The sequence below is a fragment of the Miniopterus natalensis genome, chromosome 20 (genome assembly GCF_054644295.1).
Source record: "Miniopterus natalensis isolate mMinNat1 chromosome 20, mMinNat1.hap1, whole genome shotgun sequence".
NCBI lineage: Eukaryota > Metazoa > Chordata > Mammalia > Chiroptera > Miniopteridae > Miniopterus > Miniopterus natalensis.
The window spans coordinates 27,236,925-27,259,831 of NC_142100.1; the positions used below are offsets into that span (position 1 = coordinate 27,236,925).

The 22,907-nt window shown below is 57.7% G+C and overlaps 1 protein-coding gene across 1 annotated transcript; it reads left to right on the forward strand.

The window, feature by feature from the left end:
- Positions 1-8,851: 8,851 nt before the first annotated feature.
- On the forward strand, positions 8,852-21,748 carry PIWIL1 (piwi like RNA-mediated gene silencing 1). Its single transcript, XM_087828824.1, has 20 exons — positions 8,852-8,929; positions 9,237-9,348; positions 10,286-10,411; positions 10,792-11,006; positions 11,325-11,446; positions 12,389-12,469; positions 12,991-13,188; positions 13,428-13,539; positions 14,553-14,679; positions 14,894-15,011; positions 15,334-15,448; positions 16,285-16,472; positions 16,721-16,793; positions 18,286-18,486; positions 18,578-18,681; positions 19,335-19,405; positions 19,523-19,676; positions 20,487-20,612; positions 21,364-21,511; positions 21,632-21,748. Exons 1-20 carry the CDS (start codon positions 8,852-8,854, stop codon positions 21,746-21,748), a joined length of 2,586 nt encoding a protein of 861 aa, XP_087684950.1.
- The last annotated feature ends 1,159 nt before the right edge of the window (positions 21,749-22,907 follow it).

The window sequence follows — 22,907 nt, forward strand, 5'->3', positions numbered from 1 at the left end:
CTTGGAGCCTCTGCTCTCAGGACAAATATTTGCCTTGGTGACGTCATATCCAGGCGCACTTTCCAAACCCGAATCCGAGTGTAGTTCTGATAACATTTCAGCGCCCGCGAACCTCGAGGTGCTGACAGGAGGCATAAGTCAGGGAATCGGCCGTCAGAGGAGCAGCTGCGGCCGAGCTCGGCCGGGCGGCAATGACGACAGCTCCGTCCCACCTGCTGCGTCTCAGATGCCAGTGAGGGCAAAGCTGACGCCGGTTTCAGAGGCGAAAACGGTGCTTCGGGAGCAGGGAGAACCGGACTACGTGCTTGACGCCGGCCGCTGTCCCTGGGCGGGGGCTTCACCACCAGGGAGGGCGGCCGGGAGGGGCCCTTCCGTGGCCGCATTTGAGATGCGCTCGAAAAGGAAACATTTGGGCTCTGAGTCTCGCCGCCTTTCTAATTATTCCAAGTGTGTGTCTGCATTTTTTAGGACACCCTGTGTAAGACATTCATTCTCACATTTAAATACCCTTGTAAACGAAACTCCATGTGAACTGCGGCTCGAGCTATTGCAGCCTCGAGAGAGAAACAATCCCGCCCCACGTATAAGGGAGTCGTGCGTGTACAGAGCATGCAGGGCTTGTACTTTTAATTTCCATTCCTTTGATAAACAGCTATCCATGGTGATAAATATTCCATCCTGTTCCATGGAGCCTCAGAGGTCCAATCCTCATTCTATGAGGCGATTTATGGGTCGCGTTGCACCTTAATTCAAAACCAGAAGTATTAGCAAAGATTTATAGGACGTGAGGAGCGTAATGTTTTTTTAAAAAGAGACTTTGATGTTTACAAACAAAAATACCCGCTTTGTCCGGCCGGGGATCGAACCTGCAACCCAGGCACGTGCCCTTGACTGGGAATCGAACCCTTGACCTTTCTCAGGCCGACGCTCTAACCACGGAGCCACGCGGGCCGGGGCGGTATTTTTAACTTTGATAGATATCACCAAATTACACTACTTTTGTAGATATACATTCTCATTCCACGTTGCCGGGACTTTATTTCTATGGTATTTTACAAGCCCTCCCTGCTGACGTCGGGGGATGACCCCGCGGGCGGGTCTGTGGCCTTCACCTCTCGGGAGGGGCCAGAGTCCTGGGGCCACGTGAGACCACGTCCAGGCCAGCCGGGCCGCGCCCACACCGGGGGCGATCCCGCCTCACGCACGTCAGGTGTAAGGGATCGTCCCCGGTGCCCGAGGTTCCCAAGCAGCAGACGGTGGCTGAGACGCCGCACAGGCCACCCGAGGGCTCACGGGGAAGGCGGCGGCAAAGTCAAACCCAGAGCTCCCAGGGCGGGGCGCCCCGCGTCTTCCCAGGCGGCCAGGAACCTGGTGGCAGGGGAAGGGGACGTGAACCGGGTGGCCGTGGGAGACGCCTGTCTTTTTTCTTTTTTAATATGTTTTTATTGATTTCAGAGAGAGGAGGGGAGAGGGAGAAACACCCACGATGAGAGAGTCGTGGGTCCACTGCCCCCTGCACGACCCTGCTGGGGTTCGAGCCCGCAACCCGGGCCTGTGCCCCGACCTCCTGGTTCAAGGGTTGACGGGCAACCGCTGAGCCACGCCGGCCGGGCTGGAGACGTCTGTCTGGATTACTGACCGGCGGATCCTGTTCTGTTCACCCCAAACCTCCTCCGTCCGACCCGAGCACCGGGAGAGCCCTAATCTAGCGAACTCACAGGTGCCTTTTAAAAAAGAGGCAGGACACCACCCAGGGCCCTGTCTCAGGTTTTAAGTAAGAAACGGCGATTTGAACCACAGCAAAAGCCCATCACCAACCAAAGCCCATCACCGGACTTACAGTAGCCAGAAAAGGCAGCCTCTCAACACCCACCCCCCTCGCTAGTCATCTTTTTATTTAAAAAAAAAAAAAAAAAAAAGACAAAATGTGGCTCCAAGATGCAGCGTGTCAGGGGCCCAGCTTCACCCCGAGCGGCGAGGCGGCGCTTGCTCCCCCACGAGCCGGCCGCGGATTAAAGGCAAGCATTTCAGAAATGACTCCATCGCTTACGAAAACATCCTTCAACAATTACCGCTTCCTCTCCCACGTGACCGCGCTCGCCGCGGCAGGACTTTCAAGCCGACATCTGAGGTTCGGATCAGCCCTTTAATCCCGACTGTGGCTTCAGGTCCTTCCTGCTCTTTATGGGAAGGGCTCCGGGCCAGCAGCTGCCGCGGACAGAAAAAAAAAAAAAAAGAGGCCGCTGGGAACACGCTCGGCGGCTTTCGACAGGTTAAGCCGAGGACTCCACAGGCAGACACGGGAGGGACACGCAACGACACGACTGACGTACAGGACGACTTGGGCGGGACGGGGCGTTCAGTCGTCTCGTGCAGAGTGGAGCCTGGAAGACGCAGTCCCTGCCGGGGCGCCTGACCTTGGCTTTCGAAATGGAGGCAATTTTGTCTTCCTTGGGTTGCCATGTTCCAGACTCGCCGGTTTCTTTTTATTTTTTATTTTTATTTTTAGGTTAATCGTCACCCGAGGATATTTTTTTCATTGATTCTCAGAGAGTGGAAGGGAGGGAGGGAGGGAGGGAGAGAACCGTCGGCGGGTCACCTCCCACACGCCCGACAGCTCGGCCTTAGGCCACCCTGTGGGTCAGACACAGTCGTCTTGAAGCAGAAACTTCCGAAAAGCTCGTGAAAGGTCCTCTCGTGTAAAACTTCCCCCTCAAAGGTCCACATTTCACTTTTCCTGGTCCCTCAGGAGCAGGAGCCGGTGGTTATTCGGGACGGCTTGTGTACACGGGTGCCTGTGGGGGGCGTGTGTGTGCATGTGCATGTGTGCGGGTGCACGGGGGTGCGTGTGCGCGCGTGTGCTTTCCTCTCCCCACTCAGCTTCCCTTCCCCATCATCTCCAGTCGCTGCAATAAACCACTTCCCTCACATGTCATCTCTAAATGGAAACAGAACAAAGAAAACAGGACAAAAAGAAACCAGGGAATTTTCCGAAGGCACATTTGATGTTCGAGTATAAACAGGAAGGAGAAGCCTGGGGAGCGGGGAGTCGCCGGGCGGCCAGCTGTGAGCCCCGCGTCCAGGCCCCGGGGGAGCCTCGGCGAGCGCGCAGAGGAGGCGGGAGCGAGCGGGAGCGGAGCGAGGGCTCTGCCCGGCCTCCGCCGCTTGGGTTACGGCGTAGCAGCGGCGCCAGCGAGCATGGGGTGACTCTGACGCGGCTGCGCCAGTCAGTCCGGGAACACGCACAGGCACGGGCTTTTGAAAGAGCCTCCACAGGTCCTCAAGGAGTGAACACAGCACCCACTGTACCCAGCCAGGGACCTTCCCAAGCTGCTCAGGGTCAGCCTGGTGGTAACGGGGTGACCAGTGTCTCCACGGGCTGCCGAACCCGGCCGTGTTTGGACACAGCCTGGTCCTATTTAAGAAAAGCCTCCCCACCCCATCCCACCTGCCCCAGGTCCTGATTTCAGTCTCTTTGGGACCAGCCACCTCCCATAAGAAGACCTGCGTTCGTACCACGGGGACCCCAGCGGTGCTTGAACGCGAGTGGCTTGGCTGTAACGGCAGGAGTCGCCCCCAAACGAGCATGACACTGAAGTCCAAAGGGCTGGCTCGTCAGGTACGAAGTCAGCCCACTGCCCCCTAATCCCCTCAAGGAAAGCTGAGGCTGTCACGTTTGCTGGAGAGCTGAGACACGTGAAGACACCTCGGCAGAGCAACGCCCACTGACATTTGCTTTCGTTTGTAGTGTCGAACGGACTGGGGAGGGGCCAGGAGAAGAAAACGTCAAGACTTCCAAACACTGCGCATCTGTCAGGACGAGACTTGGAGCCGGGGGTGGGGTCACTTAACACCCTCACTGTTTCGTGAAACAGCCACTGGCGTGTACAGGTTTAGTTTTCATTAAGCCTCCGAGCCCGGGTGCCCTCACCCCACTCCCGTGGCAGGGCATTTAAATAATATTGTGAGCCCTGGCTGGTGTTGCACAGTGGTTAGAGCGCCAGCCCGCCAACTGAAGGGTCCTAGGCTCAATTCCCGATCAAAGGCATGTACCCGGGTTGAAGGTTTGTTCCCCGGCCCCAGTCGGGGTGCATGCGGGAGGCAACCAATCGATGCGTCTCTCTCACATCAATGTTTCTCTCTTTCTCCCCTTTCCACTCTCTCTGAAAAGCAATGGGAAAATATCCTCAGGTGAGGATTTAAAAAAAGGTAAAAAAATAATATTGTGAAAGGGCTTTGGTAACCTCTGTTTATTTTCCTTACCAAGCTGAGCTCAGGCAATTCTGCAGTCATATTGCTGTGGCTGTCGCCCCTGACCCCCAGGAGGCTGCTCTATAATAAAGTTCCCATACTCCAGGGGCAGAAACTTTGTGACAGTTTCTACTGACATATAAAGCGACTTGGGCTGAGGCTCAGAACAGAGATCAATGAGCACTGGATACACAGAACAAGAACATGTATTTTCCATTCACCTTCCAGAGCCTGACACATAGTTGTATCTAGTAACTGGTGCTACCAGGGTCTTGGTCCTGCAGTTAATACAGAAACAATGTTTCCCCAACTTCTCTCTGTAGCTTTTCTTTGTGAATTCTCTGTGAGCTTGGTGAGATGTAGCCTTTGCACCATCAGAACAAGAGTGTAAGAATCACCTACATCTTGCTGTATCACAACTTCCTGTCTTTGGAAACCAAAATTTCATACACTGCACACCCCAGGACACTCCCGTGATATTTCACGCAAGCACACTGTATCTCTGGCAGCTGCAAGGAGTTCAGGCAGACAGAGAAAATAAACACAGAGGGGAAAGTGTCACTTCTACCCTGTAAGGTCCACTCGGGATATTTATATCCCCTGCGGTTGGGGCTGCAAAGATCTATGTCTTGTTTTATTGCGCCATCTGCTGGCCAAGTTGCAGAACATCTTTCTCACCAAAATCTCAAAGACCCATTCTGCCAAAGGTCACGTCGGTCTTGTACTCCAAACGGTGCCTTTGGTTTTATAAAAAGCGCAGGCCTTTGCTGTGCTGTCCCCCCAACCATATTACTCCTGTCTTCAAGTGTCTCCCCCTTTCTCATGAATTCTTGAAGTGTGGCTAATGTCAGGACTGCAGATCTTGCCTCAAATTACTCAAACTTCTCGGACCTTAAGAATCACTTGGCGCCTCTAATTAAAATTCTTTGCGCCCATCCCAGACCTACTGAATGGGCAATGATCTGGGGATGTGCGCTTTGCAGAGGTTTCCCCAGCAGATGTTTACAATCAAGCTGATATGAGAAACAATGAGATCTAGCCTGTTCTTTTCACACCACAGACAAGACTGTAGGATTTGGGGAGGTGGTTTAGGGAGACTTAATTAAGCCTTCCACCCCTCCCCTACCTCCATCGACATATACACTCTTAAGTATGAATAAAAACCAATATGTTTGCTATATAAACGCAACTTTAAAACGAGTCCCTAGGGGTCACCATATTGCCACTACTCCTACACTTTGTTACAAAGAAGCTAATGAATTATTATAGGACTTAACTAGTCACATAATTACTTACCATCAGCCTCACGTCCAAGCTGACAAATAATTCTGTTCTATTTTTCAATACTCGCAATAGTTCTGTGTTGGTTTTGTCCAATGAGGAAACAAACTCCCGCTGAGGCCACCCCAGCACGTGCCTAGTGAGTGACTCAGGTCAGCCTGGCCCCTGACCCAGGTGCATCAGCACCACGTGAAACTTGTTAGAGATGCAAATGACGGAACCTGCTGAGTCAGAACCTCTAGGCGGGCGGAGCGACCGGTGCGTTAATCGGCGCTCCAGGTGCTGCGGGGGCGGGTACGGTCGGCGAACCCTGCACGTTGACCTGCGCGCGCTCAGGAGTTTGTCGACCTGGAAAGTTGACTCTGTTAGGTGCGCAGCCGCCCGCCATCCCGGCCTTGCAATGCAGTTTCACTTGGGGGGTTCAGAGGGGAACATTCGAATGTCACTGCCCTAGACGATGAGTGAATTAACTTCTAAATTCAAGGGCCGGCTCAAGACTAAGCCCAGGGTTTCACAGCGGGGCGCTCGAAGCGCACCTGGTCACAGCTGCGGTTTATTAAGCGTGAGCTTCGCGCCTGCCCCGTTCCCCCCGCTGGGCGCGACCCCAGCCCAGGTGCTGCAGGCTCCAGGGCGCAGGCGGGTCTTGGGTGGGCCGGGGGCGGGGCCGGAGTGGGCGGGCCGGGTGGGCGGGGCCACCGCGGGAGGGCGCGGCGTGGGCGGTGCTGGCGGCGTAGGAGCGGGGTGGGCGGGGTCCAGGGTGGGCGGGGCACAGAGGAGCGAGGCCACCGCGGGGGCGCGGCGGGGGGCGGGGCGGGCGGGGCCTGTGGGCGGGGCCAGGCTGGCGGGGCGGGGCTCGCCTGACCCCGCCCCACTGAAAACCGCCGTCGGTGCGGCAGCCAATCACTGCCCAGAACGAGCCGCGGGCCTCGCCGTTAGTCCCGTCACGTGCGGCGCAGGCTGCCCTGCGAAGCCCGTGTCCGTCCGCCCCAAAAAGAGGACCGTGCCCCCTTCCGCGGTGCCGGCGCCCCGCTGTCGCCCACGATCGATCGGGGAGCCCCCAGCAGCCGCGACGTGACGGCCAGCGGGCGGCTCTGCGCCCGGCAGGGCGGGCCCGTGGGGGCCGGAGCCCGGGGCTCGAAGTCCCGGTGCGGAGGGATCCGCGTGGGTGGCCGTTGGGGACCGGGCGGGGACTGTTAGTCCGCCGGCAGCTGCGCGGCGGGCGGGGTTCCAGGCTCCGTCGTCGCTCAGGGGCTGCAGCCTGCGGGCCTGGTGAGCGGCGGGCGGGCCCCGGGGGCCCCGGGGACGGGGGCGGCATCGGCCCCCGCGCTGGGCCCCGGGCGGCTGCGGGGACAGGGCGGGGGCAGAGAGCGCCCGGCCGCTGCCGCGCTGGGAGGCACCCGTCGCGTCCCCTGGGGTGGCCACGTGTTGGGGTCGCTTGGGAGTCGCAGGGACTCAGCGCCGCGCCCCGGGACACGCTGGACCCCGGCGATGCGCGTCACCTGGAGCCCCGCCCTGGGAGGGCCGGGAGGGGGATCCCCGCTCATCGTTGCGTTTCCAGGAAGTCCCAGGTGCTGCCAGTCAGGGAGGACACTCGGAGGGTTGCTCTGTGCTACGTGCTTTTTTTAAAAAAAATATTGGCTTTAGAGGAAAGTAAGAGAAACGTCAGTGAGAGTCGTGGATCCGCGCCCCCTGCTGGGGATGGAGGAGCCCGCGCCCCGCGTGTGCCCCGAGGGGAGTCGAACGGCGACCTCCGGGTTCATAGGTGATGGGCAGCCGCTGGGCCACACTGGCCAAGCACTGCCTGCTCTTAGGCACCCCTGTTGGAGGTGGTGGCTGAGCTTGTCACCGGGTTTCAGAAACAAAGTCACAGTTCCTACCAGGCTGCCAGGCTGGACGCATCTGGAAGAGACAGAGGGGGACTTCTTGGGGTGCAGGTGGAAGACTGTCCTTACAGGGGAATCCGGACTCTCCGGGTTCAGGGAGGAGGGCAGGGCACAGCGTGTGTGGCCTGGCAGGTTGGCTGGAGACTGAAGCAGAGGTCTGCAGATGGGACGGCCTTGCACCCATGTGCCAGCTACACCCGGTGGTCACGTGTGCCTGCAGAAGGCTCTAAGGTGGCATTGAAATCTCGCCACACCGGCGTCTGGGCAGGTGGTGCTGTGGAACCCGCTTTGTGGACGATCCAGTTAGAGCCAGGCTGTGAAGGTGTTTGTTTTACAGTTAGATGGGCCCAGGTGCTGGCTTCTGATCCTGCAAAACGTGATAGGAAGTCAAAGAGGAGTGTCTGGGGAGAGGGTCGCTGGATCTGTCTCTGGGAAGGTGGTCAGGGAGCAGAGCCTTTTAGAAGCAGTTAAAGCTCAGCAAAGATGATAACCTGACTTAAAGCAGAATGGTCTTACCTGTAAATGTTGCAGCCTGTGATTTAGAGCCCTCAGTGGCGGCGCTGACCATCTGCAGGGGCCCGAGAGGCCTGACCGGTGCTGACCTCGGGCCACAGGCTCTCCTCACCCCACTGTGGTCACTGTGGTGTCGCTACTTCTACAGACAAGCCAGGTGCTCCACACCTGTCACAGGTGGCTCCCTCTAGTCTGCTGCACTGGGACAACCTCCTCGGTCCTGACCCCCCATCTCCTTTTAAACGTTGGCTTCTTGGAGGCAGCTCCTCCGGCATGTAAATTAGCTCCCCGCCGCTGTGAGAGCATTCCGCTTGTTTTCTTCGTTAAACTTTAAAAATGTGTAGTGACGGGTTTGTCTGTCTCTTCCCCTGGGGCTGACGTTTGCTGGATGTTTCCCCTGTGCTGGAGGCTTTGGCAGTGCCACACGTGTGTCCTTACCTGACCTGCGGGCAGGTTATCGTAGCTCCACCTGCAGGTGGAGGCCGGGTCCCGGCTGATGTGGAGGAGCGGGTCTGGGCGGTGCAGCCGAGGTCTCCCCCCTGAATGACCCGTGCTGGGGCCTGGCTCCCTGGCTGGGTCAGGTGTAGCAGAGCAATGGAGTAGTTAGAGAGAGATGGCCCAGCCACCCTGCTCCGAGACCAGTGCACAGCGATGCCACGCCGGGGGGAGACACGGGAACATACTGATGGGGACTGCGGGGACACCCGGGCGGAGGCAGTGTGTGTGTAAGGACTACGCAGGGGGCCTGCATGATACCGGCCGCCACACTCAGCTCCACATGGATCACACACACCTTCAGTCTCGGCCGTTTTTCCGTCTATTTGTGACAAGTCAACTGAAGAGTAGTGTTAAGTTGTGTCCCACGTCAGCCAGCGTGTGCGTTGAGCATGGTTCTCACCTTTACCCCCCTCAAGAGAGAAGAGATGACAGGACGCGCCCGCGCGAGAGCCAGAGGAAGGGCTCGAGGCCAGGAGGCCGTGCAGCACGTGGGCGCCGCCGCGGTGAGTGCCCCCCCCCCCAATTTCTCACCACGACCCCCTCAGCCACCCTGTCCTGTTTCTCACCCCCCGCCCCCAAGGCAGGTTTGAAAGTGTGTCTGGGGAAGGAGGTGGGAGCCCACAGGAGGGTCGGGCCCAGCTCCTGGGCGTCAGCAGTGGCTCTTGACCCTCGTTGGCGACCTTTCTTGGCGCCGTGTCTCTGTGGTAAAGACTGGATGACTGAGACCGGCTTGGGTCGGGTGCCTTAGACTAGTTAGTCTGTCTCCTCCCTGTGACCTCTTGACATAAGACCTCTGTTTGCACGGAACAGAGTCAGCAGCCCGGGTACAGTCAGCCCCGACCACAGCAGCCGCTGTCCGAGGGGGACTTGGTTGGCCGTGGACGACAGCGAGGACCAGCAGGAGCAACAGCCAAGTCACCAGGTGAAGGGACAGTGAAGAGAGTGTGTCAGACGCGAGCCGGCCGCCCGTGTTCAAACCCTGAATGAAGGGCTCAGTGGTCCTTTGAGGTTCACGGGGACATCCTCTCCCCCCAGGGGTGCAGCCTGCTGTGGGGTGGGGGTGCCCCGGGTCCCTCCTCCCTGGAGAGGACAGGGCTGGCCGTCACAGCCAGTGGGTCAGACACCAGGTCTGGTTCCAGACGTGTGCTCGTCGCTGCAAATGGAATTATCTGGATGAGTGACATAAGATTCTCAAATGGCGGTGGTTTGGTTTTTGTGTAGAACAAACACCCACGTCCCCGTGGGACTCGTGTGAGGACGTCGCGCTCTCTCTGTGGGTGGTGGGACACGGCTGCTTGTACGTGGGGCAGAGGCACATGGTTGCCCGGAAACAGCTGATTTTTTTTTTTTAATTCAGATTTTTCAGGGGAAAGTTCAAATCCAGCCCTTCTGACCTGCTGTTGCTCTCAGGTCGGAGGCTCTCAGGTGGGACTCGGGGCCTGGCCCCTTAGTGGGATTACTCGGTCCAGGCCATGGGCACTAGGGACTGAGGCCTTGGGATGAACAGTTTGGGGAGGGAGACAGACGCGGACAGTGACACCTGAAGGGCCCTTACATGGAGCCCGGGGTCATGAGGTGCAGCAGCAGCGTGTCAGCAGTCACAGTGCTGGTTCCACTCGCCCCTCCTGTGAGGTCTGTCGTCCTCAGTTGCTCAGTGAAGACTTGGGGCTCCTGGGCGATGCTCCCATGGTCGGTCCTTCTGGACCCGCCGCTGTGTTTAGGCCCCTGGTCTCTGTGCTTCTGTCCACAAGCCGGTGGCCGGAGCTGGCCCTGCTGCCCGTGGTCGGGGGAGCTGGGCTTGCTCCAGGCCTGGCTCCGTGTGACTCAGGCGTGTGGTTCTCGTGCTTCCTCTCTTTAAGAACTCCAGATCTCTGCCGGCTTTCAGGAGCTGTCACTCGCAGAGCGAGGAGGTCGTCGCCGGGACTTCCATGATCTCGGTGTGAACACGAGACAGAACATCGACCATGTTAAAGAATCAAAGACAGGTGGGTTACAGCACGGTTCCTGAGCTGACCTGCAGGTGCTGGGACAGAGGGAGCCAAGTCCCACGTGCTGGCTGGTGCACTTGTGTCCACACTGCCCTAGAGACCAGGCCTGCGGGGCGGGCCCTGCCCGCTCTGCCACCACCCCTTCCCCTGCGGGACCCTGGTGAGGTAGGTCTGGTTGGCCCAGTTGTAAATCAGTTTGAGGAGGATTCATTTCTGAGTGGTGCCCATAGGGATGACACGGATGGATGGGAGTCCCCGGGTCAGGCGTCACCTGCCCTCTGCCTTCTGCTTGCAGGGCCGGGTCTGCCTGGCCGCAGGAAGGGGTCCGGGTCAGAAGGGCGTGGCGCTCGCTGACTGGGCGGCACCTGCTCCCACAGGCTCCTCGGGCATCATCGTGAGGCTGAGCACCAACCACTTCCGGCTGACGTCCCGTCCCCAGTGGGCCCTGTACCAGTACCACATTGACTACAACCCGCTGATGGAGGCCCGCAGGCTCCGCTCGGCTCTGCTGTTCCAGCATGAAGATCTGATCGGACGGTGTCATGCCTTCGATGGGACGATATTATTTTTACCTAAGAGGCTACAGCACAAGGTTACTTAACATGCTGGGATGGGAGAGGGCGGAAGGTGGGGTTTCCCTTCATCACAAAACTGTGGCAGTCCCAGGAGCTCTTACGGAGCCCCACGTGTCCTGACAGGACCTGAGACACCTCGAGGTGCTGGGTCACTACTGTCACCCTCAGTCGGCCGAGGGGCCCGGTGGTCGGGTGCAGCCCACACAGCTGCTCGCCCCTGCGCACAGCCACTGTGTTTTGTGTTTTCGTTTGGGAGCATTTCTGTGCTGCTCACTCTCGCCCTGAGGAGGGCTAGTGTCCCTCCACCGTCCACAGCCCGCTCCCCTCTGCATCAGGTGACAGAAGTGTTCAGTCAGACCCGGAACGGGGAGCATGTGAAGATAACCATCACCTTGACCAACGAGCTCCCGCCCACGTCGCCCACCTGCCTGCAGTTCTACAACATCATTTTCAGGAGGTGCGTCGGCGTTTCCCAAAGGTTCACTAAGAAAGATTTGAAACATCCCAGGAAGTGGGAAGACCGGTACGGAGACTGCCCGGGGACTGACCGCACACGGGGGTTAGGGTCACGCCCCTCTGAACCGCGTGGCTCTGAGGTGTGGCCGGCTGCTCTGAAACCCACCGTCAGCTCCGAGCAGGCCCTTCTGGCTTCAGCTCCCTGTGTTGATGTCTGATTTTTCAAATGCTCTTTGAATTGTGTTAAGAACACCCCCACTCTCAGCTTCCCCAGCTCTGTTCCTCTCCCCATGGTGGGCTTGACTCAGGGACAGGGCGGGGTCCATGCAGGTTGCTTGTTTCAACATGGGAGACACACTGTGTGCTCTCAGCACAGACACCACATCCCCCTGGGTGGGAAGCAGGCTGGGTGGGGCTGACATCTGCCTGAGGACGAGGACATGGGGACATGGGGACGTGAGGATACTGAAGTGTAACACTGGGTTTGTAAGTCTCCTCTTCAAGCTGATCCTAAGATATCTGCCACTGACCCTGGGACGTTGGTTTGTGGGTACTTGTTTTGAATTAATGTAATGAGTAGGCAGATTTTTCTGTATACGAGGGGTTGGCAGACTTTCCGTGATAAATGTTCAGGCTTGTGGGGTCCCAGCCATGGAGCCCACGTCAGTGGGAGCTCGTGCCTGGGCTCCACCACAGCTTTCCTGATGGGCACTGGCATTGGAATTTCATATACTCCATGTGTCTCTTCATTTTTCCAACCTTCAGAGAATAGCTGTAAAAAGCTATTCTCTGCCCCTCAGCCAAACAAAACCCAGCAGGGAGGCTGGATCTGGTCCGAGGGGGCCTCAGTCTGCCGGCCCCTGCACTGAGCCACGCGTGTGGCAACTATAGTGTCCGGGACGCTCGCAGTGCTCGCTCCTCTGTCTGACCTTTCCCTCCCCAGGCTTTTGAAGATCATGAATCTGCAACAAATCGGACGGAATTATTACAACCCTAGTGACCCGATTGACATTCCCAATCACAGGTGTGTTTGAGGTGGAAGGTGCCCATCCCTTAGGCTTAACCACAGACCGAGGGTCAGGTTTCCTCGGTGGCTGTGAGTGGTGCTGTCACGGGGAGTGCACGTTGAACTTGGCTCGAGTGGTAGAGGAGACATCCCAGAATACTTGGATTTAAAATCACAGGTATGTAGCCACGCGTGGCTGGGGAGGCTCACAGCCGTCTCACGCCAAGTGTGTATCTGCTCCCAGGTAGTAACATCCGTCAGCCAATGATGCCGGCTTCAGAAGGCGGGGCGTCGGGGGGCAGCCCAGGGGTTTGGTTTAGTGTAATAACTCGAGATTCGAGATGCTCTGGTTAGACTGGCACCTTCCCAAGTGTAGGCCAGGACGCGGAATACGTTGGTAAAGTCGCGGAATTGTCACGAAAGAGCATCGTGAAGATCTGGGAGAGACAGGGCCCTGGGGCCTTGTGAAACCCTGGGGAAGAGGGACTGAGCCGCCCGAGGCGCGGGCCGGCCGTGCCGACCGTGTGGGTTGTGCGCAGGTTGGTGATCTGGCCGGGCTTCACGACCTCCATCCTGCAGTACGAGAACAACATCATGCTGTGCACGGACGTCAGCCACAAGGTGCTGCGCAGCGAGACGGTGCTCGACTTCATGTTCAGCCTGTACCAGCAGACGGAGGAGCACAGGTTCCAGGAGCAGGTCTCCAAGGAGCTCATCGGCCTCATCGTGCTCACCAAGTACGGCCGCCGTCCCGTCACCGCGGGCACCCGCCCGGCATGCTGGGGGGCCCCCTGTGAGGGACAGGCAGACCCCTAATGACTTGTCCCGAGCAGCGGCCGGGCCCTTCCCATCCGCCCCGCGGAGTCGGCAAGAAGTTCGTTGTTCTTTCCGTGACGTGCATGTCACCGGGTGACCGGGCATTTCGGTTTCTAGTTTTTACTGTACCTCAAATACCAGTACACGCACCTGTCCCCAGGTATAACAACAAAACGTACAGAGTGGACGACATCGACTGGGACCAGAACCCGAACAGCACCTTCAAGAAGGCGGACGGCTCGGAAGTGAGCTTCCTGGAGTACTACAGGAAGGTGCGGCGCGGCCTGGGCCCGGGGCGGCCCCAGCGGCCTCGGGGGAGTTCTCTCGGCGCGTCTGGGGCAGTCGCCGTGAGGCGTGTTTGTGAGGCGGGCCCCCAGGCCACGCTGGGCGAGACGGGCCGTCCAGGTTCCCTACAGCAGTACCGAGGGCGGCATTTGAACCTGAGCGTCCGGCGGGCCGGCAGGTGGGGGGTGAACGCTGCGGGTGGACTGCTGGCCATACTGCCCCTTGTTCTGTCCTCGGTGTTCTTTAACCTCTCCCGGGGGTGGGCTAGGGTCTCAGCCCTCGCCCCCACCGTGCTCTGCGCGTCTGGGTTGGCTCTGGCCTGGCTGCGTGCACGGAGCGTCTGGCTGCCCGGCGCAGGCACCTTGGGCACTGGCCGACCCGACTCCTGTCCTGTGAAGACGACGCCAGCCTCTGGCACCGTAATCACTAAACTGAAGAAACATCAGAGGCAAACACAGTGAGAAAAACCAATTCCTGACCAGAAGGAAAACACCTACCCTGGAGCGCAAACCGGCGTTTGTGCTGAGGGGCAGTCGCTCGGGCTGGACCTGTCCGCTTGGCTGCCTTGGGCTGAGCGCTTGGTCTCAGACGCCTGCTGCCCAAGGGCTTTGCCCCCCCCGCCCACGGGCCCTTTCCCCTCCCTCAGCTGCCTCAGTTTCCCTTTCTCCTGCCTTCTGACCCACGTTCAAGCTTTTCTTCCAGCTGAAGGGACTAAGTGCCCTCCCGCTACTCCTCTGTCTTGTTGACGCACGTGGCCCCTGCGTGCTGAGGCGGCCTGCCTGCTGGTCCTTGTCTGTCACTCCTGGCCGTCTGTCCATCCTGGGCCCCCTGTCGGACGCTCTGTGCTGGGCTCTGGCTCTTGGGCTTAGAGCTCAGCCCAGATGATTCCTGAGGAGACGGCCTCCCGGCACCCGGCTGCTGCATCCACTCTTTAGACAGCCCTGAGTCTGCCGCGTCAGGGAAGCCGCCTCCTGTGTCGTGACCCTTTCTCTCCCGACAGCAATACAACCAGGAGATCACGGACCTGAAGCAGCCGGTGCTGGTCAGTCAGCCCAAGAGGAGGCGGGGCCCGGGCGGCGTCCTGCCTGGCCCGGCCATGCTCATCCCCGAGCTCTGCTACCTCACAGGTGTGTGCGCTCGGTCACCGGGAAGGAACCGTGGGGCCCCTCCCCGTCTGGTGACAGCAGCCAGAGCTCTGTGTCACTCCTCCACCTGTCCCAGGAAACCCCGAAAGCGGCTGTCCCCTCAAAATGCTGTCACTTGTCACCATCTCACACTCCAGATACGGAGCCGTGACTCCCGTCTCTCTAAGCACACACCTTTTCCACGTCTCACTTGAAGGTCTCACTGATAAAATGCGTAACGATTTTAACGTGATGAAGGACCTGGCTGTGCACACGAGGCTCACCCCGGAGCAGAGGCAGCGCGAGGTGGGGCGGCTCATCGACTACATCCACAAGTGAGCCCCCGCGCGGTGCGGGGCCGTGCTGCTAAGCGAGGGGATGAGAGACGTGGGGCCCTTCTGGTTCCTCCGGTGGGAACAGGTGCCAACACAAGTGGGGGGTTGGACAGTCCTGTTCTCTGTGGAACATCAGGGGCTGGTTCACCTGGAGGGAGAGAGTCTGGGCCTCAGCGGTTTGGGACGGGTCTGGGGAAGGGCGTGTGGGCGCGGAGAGCAGACCCAGGGACGGCCGAGGGACGGCCGAGGCGGGGGACGGGTGTCTGTGCGTCTGCCTTGCGGCCTCCTGCCGCCTGCTGATGTGTGAGCATTCCCTTGGCAGAGATGACAATGTGCAGAGGGAGCTCCGGGACTGGGGCTTGAGCTTCGACTCCAACCTGCTGTCCTTCTCGGGGAGGGTCCTGCAGGCCGAGAAGATCCACCAGGGCGGGAAGACGGTGAGGCCCCTCGCTGGGTCCCCAAGTCGGGCGGGGGCTTCCTGTCCTCACCTTCCTCCGCCTGCCAACACCCGAGCAGAGGCCGCAGCTGTGTGGACGCTCAGAGAGCAGGAGCTGAGCGTGGCCCTCAGTCCCACAAAGAGCACCTTGCGCTGTGTTAATAACCTGGGTCCCCTGTGGTGGGAGGGCAATAAGTGTCTCCTGGGCTGATGCTGAGTCACCACTGAGGGAGGGTTACTGGGGGCTCCAGTAGCTTGGCTCCTTCCTCCGGACCCTCTGTGGGGAGACGTGTGCGGAGGCTGGTGCCTCTCCAGGAGGGAGCCGGGCCCTTCCCTCCCTCCCTCCGCGTGTGACGAGGCAGCACAGGGGCCCGTGAGCTCCGTCCTGACTGAAGCCGTGTCTGTCCCCGAGCAGGAGGCAGGACACAGTGCTGGCCCTCCGAGCCGTCGCCGGTTACGGTGCTGTCTGTGCCGGGTGTGCCTTGCCGTCCAGGCCACAGCCTGCTTCCTGTCTCTGACCCCAGGCAGGCGCTTGCCTTCAAAGCCGAGCCTCTGTCTTTATTGTGAGGGGAGCGACACTCGTCCTCCTGAGGTGCTAGGAAAGGTAGCAGAGACGGCAGCTGGAGCACGAGAGGCGGTGGTTAATGTGAACGTATCTTAAATGCTGCTGCTTCTGTCCCTCAGGGACACTTGCACATCTTTCCCCACTGACATCCCCAGGCCTTCCCTGCTGCCCACATGTAAGCGGCTGCAGTGGGATCAGAACAGCTGGGTTCCTGGTGACAGAGGCTCGACCCCGGAGCTCACATGGACTCAGTGTCTCTCACTCACTCCTAGTTCGAGTACAACCCACAGTTTGCAGACTGGTCCAAGGAGACACGTGGCGCACCCCTGATCAGCGTGAAGCCCCTGGATAACTGGCTGCTGATCTACACGCGCAGGAACTATGAGGCGGCCAACTCCCTGATACAGAACCTGTTCAAGGTCACGCCCGCCATGGGCATCCAGATGAAGAAGGCGATAATGTAGGTGCATTGGGCCGCTCCCCCTCTGAGGGGGATCAGGAGACATGGGAGGGCAGGGGGCTCCCAGGGCACGAAAGTGTTAGAAACATCCTGGGTGATCTTAGTGAAAAGACAGATACGGGCCCACGTCCTGTGGGTGCAGACGCTTGTGAGTGACTGGGGTGGGGACGGGCAGGGCTGCTGTGTGGGGTTAGAAACGGCGATGCCCTGTCTTTCTTTTCTCAATCGGCCCCTGCATTCCCATCTAGGATTGAAGTGGACGACAGGACGGAAGCCTATCTGAGAGTCCTGCAGCAGAAGGTCACATCCGACACCCAGATAGTAAGTAGTAACCGACCGCAGCAGCTGCCCGGGAATGACTTGTGTAAGAGGGGCGTTTGGAAATCTTAGAGCTGGAGTTCACTCTCCACATGTTATCACTCCATTCCCAAACTTGCCACAAAATGTTTGACCTTCAGAAGGTCGCTGAGTTAACACTGGCTCTAGTTTGGGCGCCTGGGAGCTTGTCATGCGCTGAGAAGGAACAGAGAACAAAGCTGCCTTGAACTCACTTGGACTCAAGAGGCTTTAATTCTAGAAATTTGGGGGACGTGGGGCACAAGAGTACAGCTCAGCACTAGTGCTAGGCACAGTGTGATTAGTGAGGTGGCCCAGGCAGAGCTCATGGTAACAGCACATCCCGAGGGATAGACTGGCCTCATCTAAATGCCCCCTCTCTAGCCCTTCATCTCCTCCCTGAGGCCTGGCAGCTTGCTGTTCTGTTATCCAGGGTAATGAGACGGAGACTCATGGGTGGGAAAGGGACTTTGCTGGGGGCTATTGAAAAGGGGGTAAGAATCAGGGATGTAAATTGGGGAATCCCTGAGGAGTTAAAGCTGGATTTGGCTCCAGAACTTAAACATGGAGCCCAGAATGTGGGTAAGCAGGTTTATCTTCCAGCTTTACTGAGATACAGTTGACATACAACATGGGTTGTTTGAAGTGTACAGCGTGTGCTGTGAAGTGAAACATTGTTTAAGTTTGAAGTGTGCAGTGTGTGTGCTGTGAAGTGAAACATTAAGTTTGAAGTGTGCAGTGTGTGTGCTGTGAAGTGAAACATTGTTTAAGTTTGAAGTGTGCAGTGTGTATGCTGTGAAGTGGTCCCACAGCAGGTCAGCCAGCACCTCCACCAGCTCGCATGGTCCCCGCCACATGTGCTGGAAACACTGAGGAGCAGGCCTGGCAGCAGCTTCCAGGCTCATGCATGGTGTTGGTGACTGGTTGCCACACTGTCCCTAGATCCCAGTGTTGGTCATCTCATAACTGGGCGTCAGTGCCCTGGAACAGCACCTCCTGTGCCAGGTGGGCTGTGCTGCTACCATTCTGGACATTCTGGAAATGTCCTAGTTTGACCAGGTTCTCAAACCAGAGCTTTAAAAGGTTAAAAGCCATGATCCTGGGGGGACACTTACAGGGACCATGCGTAACTGAAAACAGTTTTAGAAGCTCTTCCATTTGTCCTCTGTGAGTTACCCTTACTTGTCCTGCCCTCTTCCCTGCCCCTTGGTTATTCCTGTCTGGTCACCGGGTGTGTTTAACTGGCTCCCTAGTGCAGTGGTACCAGCTTTGAGCTGTCTACCCAGCACCTTTGTCAGCATCTGTCACTCATCTGAGGGTAATGAATAGAAATAAAGGTTATCGCCAGACTTGCCAGCTGTGTGGCAGAGACGGGGGTAAACTAAATGCTGTCCTGTCTGCCCCGTGTGTGGTCTCCTGTTGTCTTCCTGTACTTCTTCAGTCTATTAATTCCCTGTAATGAGGCGTCTCTTTTTAGGTTGTCTGTCTGCTGTCGAGTAATCGGAAAGACAAGTATGATGCCATTAAAAAGTACCTGTGCACGGACTGCCCCACCCCCAGTCAGTGCGTGGTGGCACGGACCCTGGGCAAGCAGCAGACAGTCATGGCCATCGCCACGAAGATCGCCCTGCAGATGAACTGCAAGATGGGTGGCGAGCTGTGGAGGGTGGACATGCCCGTGAGTCCTCTCTGCTTGCTGGGTCGGGTGCTGTTGTTGAGAATGGGTTCCCTGCTGCTTAGTGTCTGAAATGAGGGTGTTTCCACTGAAGCTGAAGCTGGTGATGATTGTCGGCATCGACTGCTACCACGACACCACGGCCGGGCGCAGGTCCATCGCGGGGTTCGTGGCGAGCATCAACGAGGGGATGACTCGGTGAGTGCGGCCAGGCACCAGAGTGGCTCTCGTGGGCCCTCAACCTGCAGCAGCCACGCTGCCTTTCAAGGGGTGTCACTGTTGTTTGTATTTGTGGGGAGGGTGCATCTCACTAAGTGACCTCTCTAGACATCTCTGTTTAGTGACATTTATTGAGCCCTGACACGTAGTGTCAAGGTTTCCTGTTGATTTATTTTGGAAAACCCACATTGGTTCACCTAGTACCTTGTGTCTTAACCTAGTGAAGTTGTTCTCAGGGCTCTTACCAGAACAAAGAGAACTGCTGAGAGCAGGGCCATGAGGGTGTGGATATTTCCCGTCACTAGTATGACATCTCAGGGCCTTGTGCTTTGTAGGAGTGAGGTCTGTGTTCACTGGCTTCTCGAGAGGACGGGGGGCATGACCTCCACGTGTGGCCTGGGGTCTCTCTCCTCAAAGTGGGATTAGAGGGTTGATTTCTCAGGACAGAGAACCCCATCTGTGGTGTCTGTCCGTTGCTTACCTTTCACTGCTGTCTGGGGTTCCACGGAGTGTTTAGAGACATGAGCAGGTGTTGTTGCAGAGGCTGGAGCTCTGAATTGCCAGAGCAGAGTAAGCATTGACCAGGGGAGAGGGGCAGCTGCCTCCTGACCTTGGCTCTTCTCTTTGGGCAGCTGGTTCTCTCGCTGTGTGTTTCAAGACCGGGGACAGGAGCTGGTGGACGGGCTCAAAGTCTGCCTGCAAGGTCAGCCCCCACCCTGCACTGCCCCGGGCTCTGCAAGAGTACTCTGAAGCCCATGCAGGGACTGGGTGGGAGCCCATCTGGCCATGTGGACTCACGTGCTGTCTGGCTCTGTCCCAGCCGCGCTGCGGGCCTGGAATACATGCAATGAGTACATGCCGAGCCGCATCATCGTGTACCGCGACGGCGTGGGCGACGGGCAACTGAAGACGCTGGTTAACTACGAGGTGCCGCAGTTCCTGGACTGCCTCAAGTCCGTGGGCCGTGGCTACAAGTGAGCGCTGCCTGTCACACAGCACCTGTTCATGCCTGAGACCACACCTGGGAGCACCTGGGAGGTGCGGGGGGGGGAGGGGACAGTTTCCTGTGGAGGGTGTCCTGGGGGGGCTGCAGATGTGTGTCCTGCACCCGTTGTCCTTGGCCACCTTCCCACCTAGAGCCGTGGCATGCAGGGCTTGCCACCACCCCCTGGCCCACCCATGACCCGAGGGCATGGCAGTAAGTACCGAACCTGCCACACAGTGAGGCCCTGGGTTTCCTCAGGAACCAGTCAGCGGGGTGGGTGACAGGGTTTAACTTGTCCTATCAGATGGTGGCAGGCTGGGCTCGGGACTGCTGCACTAAGAGCTCATGTCCGACAGGGCTGTGGGTGTGAGAGGGAGGATGCTTACACTTCGGGGCTGGCTGGTGAGCTCGCTCCAGCCCCGCCATGTCCGCCAGAGCCTCCAGCACCTGCCACAACAGGGCTCTGACCCGTGATGAAGCGGAAGTTAGACTTGGAGGCCACTCCAGTCAGCTCGCCTGTCCCAGGCTCTGGAGCTCACGTCTTACTTGACATACTCGCCATGTGGGTGTGACAGGCGGGCCGCAGGCTCAGTCTGGTGACTGCACATGGGCGGAACCCGTGACTCATGGCAAGCACACAGGCCGTTTGTCTTCTGCCCACAGCTCCCTCCTATCCTCACTGAGGCCCCTTCACGGCTTGGATAGGGGTGGGGGGTGCCTTTCCATGGCGTGTGCGAAGGCTGGGACGGCGTTGCCCTGGGAAGACGACACTAAATGTAGCATCCGTGTCACCTTCCAGCCCCCGGCTGACGGTGGTCGTGGTGAAGAAACGTGTGAACGCCAGGTTTTTTGCTCAGTCTGGAGGGAGACTTCAGAACCCTCTTCCCGGAACTGTCATCGACGTGGAGGTCACCCGCCCCGAGTGGTAAGTCCCACCTGTGCTCAGGTGAAGCTGTTTCCTGTTGCATCTGTGAGCAGGGTCCCTGGACCTGCTCAGCTTTAACACTTGGCTTTTCCGTTCCTGGGCTGCATTTCTTACAAACACCAAAGTTCTCACCTAGCTCCTTGCGAGATTAAGTATCTCTGGACTGATGAAATTGGTACCAAGAAAATGAAAACACTGATGTTCTATGTTTCTTTGTATTTATATGGCTTGGTTTTTTGTGACCACTTCGTTCCCATACTGGTTCCTCGTATGTGCTTTCATGGTCTCTCTCCCTCGTAGAGGTTTGCTCTAAGTCCTTACTGAGGGACACGAGTTAGGCATGTCTTTGTTGAGTACAGTGGGGACAGCTAGAGGGGAAGGTTCTGTAGTAAAAGGGCACCTGGGGATGGCAGAGCCTAAAGCTGGGCCTCCCTGTCCCCACTGCCCCACCACCTGCTGGCGTGGACGTGGCAGCGTGGACCGTGGTACACCCCCAGCAAACTTTTGCCAGGCCCAGGGCTCCCATGACCCGCACCTCCATACAAACAACACAGTACCTGAACCTTCCTCACACGGAGACGGGCCAGAGTGGGTCCTGACTGACTGGATTTCGAGGGAGCAGGTGTGCCCTGGGGAGACCAGGTTACATTAGAGTCCGAGGTCTTTTCGCTGCAGGAGGCTCCAATCCTCTGACCCCAGCTTTCAGCAGGGAGCCTTGCATCCTGTGGTCCCTGTGTGTGTGTGATTCCAGGTATGACTTCTTCATTGTGAGCCAGGCGGTGAGGAGCGGCAGCGTGTCTCCCACCCACTACAATGTCATCTATGACAACAGCGGCCTGAAGCCGGACCACATCCAGAGGCTGACGTACAAGCTGTGCCACGTCTACTACAACTGGCCTGTGAGTGTCTGTGCGACGCTGGCGGGAGGCACCTCTCAGAACAGAGTGGCCGTGTCCTTGGGCTTTTCTAGCGAGTGGGAGAACGAGACTGAGTAACGGAGCTGTTTTCCTCCACTACAGGGTGTCATCCGCGTCCCCGCTCCTTGCCAGTACGCGCACAAGCTGGCTTTCCTTGTGGGCCAGAGCATCCACCGCGAGCCGAACCTGTCGCTGTCCAACCGCCTGTACTACCTCTAGCCGGGGCCAGGCGTGGGGCTTCCAAGTGGCAACCTCGTGATGTTTTCCAAGCTTGTTTTTTTAACTGTTCTCTTTGTAGATGAAACTTGGGAAGGGAATTAGGAGGTCTAGAGTCTTAATTCTAACACTGCTATTAACCGACTTATTTTATAGGTAAAAATTAAGTTGTTTTCTTATAATCCTCACCCAAGGACATGTTTTCATTGATTTTTTCTTTCTAGAGAAAGGAAGGGAGAGAGAGGGAGAGAGAGGGAGAGACAGAGAGGAAAGGAAGGGAGAGAGAGGGAGAGAGAGGGAGAGACAGAGAGAGAGAAGCATCGATGGGTTGCCTCCTGTTTGCGCCCCAACCAGGGATCAAACCCGCAACCTAGGTATGTGCCCCGACCAGGAATGGAACCCGCCACCTTTCGGTGTATAGGCTGACGCTCCAACCACTGAGCCACACCAGCCAGGGCTAAGAGTTTATGTTTTAAATTGTTTGCCTCTCAAATAGACTGAGGACTTTTGTGTTTTGAGAAAAATGTGGCCAAGATACTTTGTATTATAAAACAGCCCCTAAACTGAAGCACTTTCCTGAGTGAGGAAGTGGTGCGTGTGACCCTCATTAGCCGCAGTGTTGAGTGCAGAGGAAGAAGCACATGGGGGGGCAGCCGGCTCCCGTTCTCAGGGCTGTCGGGGTCTCTCCTTTCTTTACGATAAAGCTGCCATCAAATAACCTTCACCAGGCACGGGAAGGGGGAGACTTTGGAGAAACAGGCTTTTTTATGGGGGAGGGCTATGTGCTATTGGGGTTAAAAAAGATAGTTGAAAAGTTTTAAATTTTTGTCCAAAGAAACATTTTAAGACTCCTTAACAGGAGAAACTGGTAGTCTATATTAACGTTGCTATTTATTTTGTTTGCAACTGGAACATCATTCTGTTTGTCGTAATAAAATTGATGTGATTGTCACCTTACTTGGATCACAGTGGTTTGTGTTCACTGAAAGCATCTGCCCCTTTCCACTCCCTACATCTTCACACTGCTGGAGGGCCGTCCGTCAGGACACTCCCTTCCTAAGGCCGACTGGGAGCCACCATGACCTCAGGTCACAGAGCCTTCCACCCGGAGCTGCTTCCCACAGCGTCAGTGGTGAGGGGGTGTCCAGAGCTGCGAGCACAG

Coding starts and splice junctions, on each gene's coding strand:
- PIWIL1 (XM_087828824.1), top strand. CDS start 8,852: ATGACAGGACGCGCCCGCGCGAGAGCCAGAGGAAGGGCTCGAGGCCAG. Junction 18,487..18,577: donor TGTGGAGGGTGGACATGCCC/GTGAGTCCTCTC, acceptor TTTCCACTGAAG/CTGAAGCTGGTGATGATTGT. Junction 19,406..19,522: donor GCTCAAAGTCTGCCTGCAAG/GTCAGCCCCCAC, acceptor GCTCTGTCCCAG/CCGCGCTGCGGGCCTGGAAT.